This window comes from Lactuca sativa, chromosome 7 (genome assembly GCF_002870075.4).
Source record: "Lactuca sativa cultivar Salinas chromosome 7, Lsat_Salinas_v11, whole genome shotgun sequence".
Taxonomy (NCBI): Eukaryota; Viridiplantae; Streptophyta; class Magnoliopsida; order Asterales; family Asteraceae; genus Lactuca; species Lactuca sativa.
In genome coordinates this window covers 118,435,239-118,442,512 of record NC_056629.2, presented here as the reverse complement: position 1 = coordinate 118,442,512, position 7,274 = coordinate 118,435,239, and the positions used below count along the sequence as shown (strand labels likewise).

The 7,274-nt window shown below is 33.8% G+C and overlaps 2 protein-coding genes across 2 annotated transcripts; one reads left to right on the top strand and one right to left on the bottom strand.

The window, feature by feature from the left end:
• Window positions 1-817: 817 nt before the first annotated feature.
• On the bottom strand, window positions 818-2,841 carry LOC111897066 (PKS-NRPS hybrid synthetase cheA-like). The gene is made up of 2 exons (XM_052765781.1): window positions 1,392-2,841; window positions 818-1,305 (listed from the first exon to the last, which is right to left on the bottom strand). Exons 1-2 carry the CDS (start codon window positions 2,839-2,841, stop codon window positions 818-820), a joined length of 1,938 nt encoding a protein of 645 aa, XP_052621741.1.
• Window positions 2,842-4,116: 1,275 nt separating this feature from the next.
• On the top strand, window positions 4,117-7,274 carry LOC111897069 (metal tolerance protein 9). Its single transcript, XM_023893041.3, has 6 exons — window positions 4,117-4,498; window positions 5,696-5,808; window positions 5,904-6,149; window positions 6,269-6,349; window positions 6,423-6,653; window positions 6,806-7,274. Exons 1-6 carry the CDS (start codon window positions 4,282-4,284, stop codon window positions 7,148-7,150), a joined length of 1,233 nt encoding a protein of 410 aa, XP_023748809.1. The 5' UTR covers window positions 4,117-4,281; the 3' UTR covers window positions 7,151-7,274.

Sequence of the window (7,274 nt, the reverse complement as noted above, 5' to 3'; positions counted from 1 at the left end):
TTAAAAAAACAATCTATACATATATCTTGCATAAAAAGTTAGATAACAAAAAGTAAATTATTTAAGGTCAAAGTTGAACAAAAGAGATTTGAAAAATCAAATGTGGACAATAATTTTGGAACAGAGAAAGTATTATCTACCATATTCTTTAGATTAATAGATATTATCTATCATATTCTTTAGATTAGGACAATGAATATTAAACATGCCATCAAGTTTCCTTCTTCCGACCCATGCAAAGCATGGGCTTCCCTTCTAGTGATTCACTAAAAAACTATTCCTCATCCGTCAAAAAAAATATAAATATATGAAAAACTCTTCCGTAAAGAATGTGAATCCATGAAATACGCTTAAATAAGTACAAAATGAATATATGAAAAAGGGAGTTGATCCGTACACAACGTTTTTTGGCCATCCACAACAAATTTTTATTAATTGACAAATTTACCCTTTTTTTTATTTTATCAAACTTTATATTTTACCCCCTCCAACTAAATTAATAGATTTCTTCTTCCATGTATATAATTTCTTTCCAAAATTTCGTTTCACTGTTTCATTTATTTTACTACATTAGTATACTTATTGGACGTAATATATGTTTAACTTAAAATTATGCTAGAAACCCTCATCGTAAATTGGTTTACTGTTTTTTTTTCAAATAAAAAAGTGTATTATATAATATCTAAAACAATATTTAATAATAACTTCTAAAATAAAGAGATTATTTATATCTGCAAAATTTTTACCAAACAAATTATCAAGCAACCATCCAAAATAGAAAACCAAATAACTATCCAAAAAAAAAATTATGACGAATTCAAAAAGAACCATCTAAATCAAAGGTATCTAATGAATATACATTTAAATCAATTAAGCTATTTTCATCATCCACTTTATTGCGGCTTTGTGATAACTCTACCGATTCAAATCTTGAAGGATCTCGTGAAGTGGACGTTATTCCTCTTTTCTTTTTTGATTTTGGAGGTCTTCCTTTTGGTCGTTGAATCATGGGCTCAAAAACGATGACAGATTGGTTCACAAGTTTTGTAATCACTGAAAGAGCATGTTCTTTCTTATTTAAGGGCCACCTTTGATACATTGAGCGCAACTCATTAAGCAACTCATCGAATCGATCGATGCCTTCACCATGCAAATCATTTTGTACATTTAATGATAACGTGTCAATCCTCCAATAAGGGTGGATTAAATCCAACGAAAAAGTAGTTCCTTGCCAATATTTTATTTTGTGAGCATATGGAAGACCCATAGTTGTAATAAAGTGACCGGTGCACGGAGTTATAATACCTAAAAATACTAAATAATTAATAAAAGTGGGTAAATAATAAAGGTTAAGAAACAATAATAAATGTAATAAAAAATATAAATATTACCATCTTTTGCAACATCATATTGCCTATATATCTCCTTCAAGGCAAAGTGAGAAATATGAGAATGAAGCTCTCTAAAAAATGGCATATTGCAATAGTGAGGAACTTGAAGTTTCTCACTTGAGAGTTTCACTTTAATCTCATTAAATTCATGCTCGACTGCAAGAAAAATTTTCTCTTTCACTTCCCTCAAATCTCCTGTAGAAACTTGCAAATATTGTTTAAGTTTGGCATGAGCACCTTCAGCTCTTGATGAAGACCGATTGCCAAAATGCAAGTACTTATCGGTCCAAACACTAACAAAATTTTCTTTCCAAGGAAGCCATATTTTTTTTATGTACTCAAGTGCATCTTTCTTCTCTATATACATTGACTCAAATTCATCCCAATTTTTCTCAAAGAGATCTTCCGTCGTCGAGTATACAACATTATTCCAACTTGACATAAAAATATCAATATCTTCGGCACGTCCAAAATATTTCTTGCAATTTGCCAATACGTTCTTTTCAATATGCCAAACACATAAAAGATTTGTCGTTGTAGGAAAAATATTTTTTATGCCATTCATTAACGTCAATTCCCTATCTGACATAATCACACATGGTTGATTACCTTGTCCAATAATCTCCTTAAATGCACGTAATGCCCAAGAATAATTTTCTTCATCTTCTTTTTCTAAAAAAACAAACTCAGAATAAAAGGATGTATTGAAACATGAAACACCAATGATATCATGGAGTGGCATGTTATATTTATTGGTTTTGTAGGTGCAATCCATCACAAAGATATCAGAAAAGGCTTTGACAAGTTTAATCGACAAAGGGTGTGCAATAAACAAACGAGATATACGCCCCTCCGAATTATGTGAAATATCATATGTAAAACCACCTTCTTCAAGCTCCTCAAATAATGCGTTAATCATGGGCCGATTCCCTAAATTTTCCTTTCGTATTTTTTTCTTCACATTATATATAGTTCTAGAGATGGCCGGTAGATTTGGGGTTTTTTGACGTAAAGATGAAAGAATTTGTCTTGGGGGAATTTCAGCTTTGGTCATCTCTTTAACACTTTTTATGCTTTCGGATGACAACTGACGAAACGATGGATGCCCAGATATGTCCGTAGATGGCTCATGGTTATGTGTCAAGTCCTTCACGTTAAATGTCCAAGTGCCATCACCATCAGGTCCATCACTACATTTTTTGCCCACAATCTTGAAAGGGCAATCGATCAAACGAGATGCGGTAGTTTTTTTTCTTTTATTTGCAATACCTCGTATATCTCGATATGAACCGCTCCTGTCACATTGCAAAATCACGTGCTTGTCTTGTCTTGAACCACGAATAGATATCCCATATCCTTTAGAATAATAAAATTCTTGAACACTTTTTAATAAATCGTCACACGAGTCAAATTTTGAAGTAGTTAAATAGTCTTTTTCATTCAATTCCATTTATTCAATAAATCTGGAAGTTCAAATCAATATTCTGCATTAGCTAATCAACAAAAACAAAGTGTCAAAACAATAATATGGAACGGTGTAATATAACAATTCAATACACATATATATATATATATATCTTCTTCTTGAGCACGTGATATTCATATACGAAATACAATATGCAAAACAGTGTAAATCCACTCAAATTGAATATCATAAAGCTTCGTCTATTAAAAAAAGATGTATAATATTGATGATAATTTCATAGAGCACCACAAGAGACGAACCCACCGATCGATGATAATTCCATAAAATTTAGAAAACAACCGTAGACTATTTTTTTTTTTTTTTGGAGTTTTGTTTGTACCTTTGCCGGAAGTGATGACAGAACAGTGGGACACCAGTGGAGCAAGCCGGCAATGGCGACAAATAGGACGGCGGCGGAACAATCCGGCGACGATTGGCGGCCGTGGAGGCTAGAGATGGCAGAATCAATTGTGGGAATTGAATTGTCGTGTGTGGAGTCGTTCGTCTAATACTTAGGTAGGGTTTTTTTAGACTATTTGAGGGGAAGGGGGTAAAGTGTAAAATATAAAAAAGGGTAAATTTGTCAATTTATATAAAATTGTTGTGGATGGCCAAAAATCGTTGTGTACGAATCAACTCCCTATGAAAAACGCTTCTAATGATATTTAACATCTATTCACTTAAAAGATTACGAGCAAAAAAAGTATGTATATATTCAATAAGATAATTTTTAAAAATTATTCAATTGAATTACTAAAAAAAAGTTATACAAGTTTATCATCTTATCAAATCTCACATACGTCACACAAATTACCCACATTTTGGAAAACCTCAAACCATAAATACGATTTGATTTGTGGTTTTATCCATAAACTACATCACAAACACACATATGTAAAAAAAAAAAAAAAAGTTAAAGGAAACATAAACAAGCATGAAATAAAAATTATTTCATTCAACTAATGACTATTTTTTAAACAATACTTACTGATTTTATATTTGCTAGCATAGTGTTTAGACGTAGTAACTATACGTACAAAATAACTAATCCGCTCTAGAAACAAATTTCTGAAAAGAAATTATTAGCATCGGATAAACGGCTAGAATACATGAGATAAATACATACGGATAATACAATACACTAACATCTTTTAAGTTTTTTAATTACTAAATAGAGTTATATTAGTAGAGGACTGGATAAGCATAATTGAGTGGGAGTTATAAACGCCTAAAAAAGATGACATGAAACGGCGGTGAGTGGAGCAGTTGGTTTATAAAGTAGGAAAAACCCCAATTGCAATTGACGTCTGACGATGACGACTGCGCTCTTCTCTCCTTTTACTTAACCGCATGCCCTGCAGAAGTTTTCATTCTCTATCTCTCTAATACACATTACTATTTACCAGTCATTCCTCAATAATAGATATGGAAGGTGATGCCGGGATTACCGATGACAGCCTTGCTGCTGCTGCTACGGATCGTGCCAGCCTCCTGTCTCCTCCGGCACCCCAACCTTCTTCATGGAGACTCAACATAGACCATTTCCGTCTCCCACAAACCACCTCCTCCTCTAGTCCTAATCCTAGTTCTACTTCTCTCGGTCGTTTTTCCGCTTTCCGCCGCCTCTTCCGCCGTACCCCAAGTAAGTTTCATCCACATACAAACATATACAAATCTACATGCATATATAGATATGCATCGTATTCATGATCATCACTGTCTATTGTCTAACGTCTATATAATTAATCGTCCGTATTGTTGTTGTTAGTTTCTACTCGATTTATTCATTTATCGCTCACTCAATCCCATCTCTTTTATTTTCTTTCATGACCTACAACATACTTTACTCATTGTTGGAGATAATGCTGCTACTTTTCTTTTACTTTCTAATTTGTTGTTTCTAATTGGTCCCATCTTACTATCATCTAGTTATCAACTCTTAGCAGTTAAGTAAATATTAATTTGTGTTGCGTGTTTCATTGGACTCCCTACTCTTTCTCACTTAATTACGCCGGTATAATTCCACGTACTCCTTTCCCAGAAGGAGTAATATACGCCATATCTGGCTGTCCCCAAAGACATATCCACGGCCAAGCCATTTCTGTGAATTCTGCCACTAGGACACTTTCTTATTGGAATAGGAATGATGGATGTATGATTATCTTTAAATGCGATATTCTTATTCTTAGTGACACAACTTTTTATTAATTCTTTATCATTGCTAACCAGAAAAGATGGACCATTTGGCTTTTGTGCTCAAACTAGGCACATATGATTTAGGACTACAACCACTTTACAACCTATGTTACAAATAGGGAAAAACATTAGTGCAGTGTTAAACTGTTAATTAGACATGCAAAAAAAAAAAAACCCACAAACTTTATAAATATCTGATAAGCAGATATGTGAACTTCATGACAAAAAAAAAAAAACCAACCAATTTAACGCATCCACAATTAAGAAAATTTTTTCACTAAACCTTTTCGTGAAACATAACGTCAAACTCAACAAATCAAAGAGTTTAAGATCTCTTCACTGTAATAAAGCTTTCTTTCACAAAGTTTTTATATCGGCACCACAAATTAAAGCTTAACTATTTGTAGTTAATAAGATAAACTAGTAAACTTAGTTAAGGTTATCTGTTAATTTATTGAACTGTAAATTTACAGGAAAAGTGATTAAGCTATGTAACGAAAAAGTTGTCATAATAACTTTTTGACTTTGACAAAATTATTTACGAAAAAGGTCTCCGGTAAGCTCCTATTGTGGATGCTATAGCCTTGCCATTCACCGGAGAAATGGGAGTTGTTATTGCTTACACAATTGTGTCTATGTTCAGGGAAACACGGAAAGGTTCAAGAGTACTATAAGAAACAGGAAAGACTACTTGAAGGTTTCAATGAGATGGAAACAATAAACGAATCAGGGTGTGTACCAGGAGCATTAACAGAGGTTGGTTTCATACACATTTTCACAGAATCCATATGCTAGTTGCAATTATATAAATAAAGCACAATGAATCTTCTGACTATTTTTGTTTGTTCCAGGATGAAATAGAGAATCTTGCTAAGAGTGAGAGAATGGCAATCTATGTGTCAAACCTGGCTAATTTGGTCCTTTTCATTGCAAAAGTTTATGCTTCTTTTGAGAGCAGATCTCTAGCAGTCATTGCATCAACCTTGGATTCACTCTTGGACTTGTTATCCGGATTTATTTTATGGTTTACTGCATATGCTATGAGAAACCCTAATCAGTATCACTATCCAATCGGAAAGAAGAGGATGCAGCCTGTTGTAAGCTCTTTGGTTGTGTTTTTTCAACAAAATATAATTTTCAAAATCAGGGGCCGGGCCCCATTGAATATGTAAATGCACATCTACTGTTGGAACTAATCATGTTAGTACGACTACAGGGCATTATTGTTTTTGCTTCAGTAATGGCAACTCTTGGGTTCCAGATATTGCTAGAGTCTGCCAGACAACTCATTTCCAAGGTGTGTAGCTTCAAAAAAAAATATCTGTTAATACTCCAAATCTTGATACATATATTTATCTTTTTGGTTGCAGACAATCCCAGACATGAATCGTGATAATGAGAAATGGGTGATTGGCATCATGGTGAGTGTGACGTTGATCAAGTTTATGCTGATGGTCTATTGCCGGAGATTCGAAAATGAACTTGTGAGGGCGTATGCTCAGGACCATTTGTTTGATGTCATCACCAATTCGGTGGGATTAGTTTCGACTATCTTAGCTGTGCGCTATAAGTGGTGGATTGATCCCGTTGGAGCTATAACTGTGAGTATACAAACATACCAGACTATAATAGCATCCTATCTATTCAGTTCTTTTTTCTTTCTCTTTTATTACAACATTCAACTTTTATAAACTTACTTTTTGTATTTGGATAAAAAAAAATCAATGAATATAGGTTGTTATTTCATTTGCAGATAGCAGTCTATACAATTCATAACTGGTCAGGAACGGTTATCGAGAATGTGGGGTCATTGATTGGGAGATCGGCTCCACCAGAATTTCTAACAAAATTGACGTATTTGGTATGGAACCACCATGAAGAAATAAAGCATATTGACACAGTCAGAGCATACACAATTGGTTCTCATTATTTTGTGGAGGTAGACATTGTGTTGCCAGAGGATATGCGGCTGAGCGAAGCTCATAATATTGGTGAAATGCTACAAGAAAAGCTTGAACAGCTGCCTCAAGTTGAGCGGGCATTTGTTCATACTGACTTTGAGTTCAGTCACAGGCCTGAACACAAACCCAAGGTCTGACACATTTCTTTTGTTCAAGTAAATAAAGCTATTAAGCAAAACTACCAACAACATGCTGATGGATTATTAGATTTATGACTTTGTTAAGCGTTTTATATATGTTATGTTACTTTGATTGGGCTTA

Bases quoted from the DNA above. Each gene is read 5' to 3' on its own strand.
- LOC111897066 (XM_052765781.1), bottom strand. From the start codon at position 2,841: ATGGAATTGAATGAAAAAGACTATTTAACTACTTCAAAATTTGACTCG. The intron at 1,306-1,391 runs GTAATATTTATA...TAGTATTTTTAG, and splicing joins ATATGATGTTGCAAAAGATG to GTATTATAACTCCGTGCACC.
- LOC111897069 (XM_023893041.3), top strand. From the start codon at position 4,282: ATGGAAGGTGATGCCGGGATTACCGATGACAGCCTTGCTGCTGCTGCT. The intron at 5,809-5,903 runs GTTGGTTTCATA...TGTTTGTTCCAG, and splicing joins TACCAGGAGCATTAACAGAG to GATGAAATAGAGAATCTTGC. The intron at 6,350-6,422 runs GTGTGTAGCTTC...TTTTGGTTGCAG, and splicing joins CCAGACAACTCATTTCCAAG to ACAATCCCAGACATGAATCG.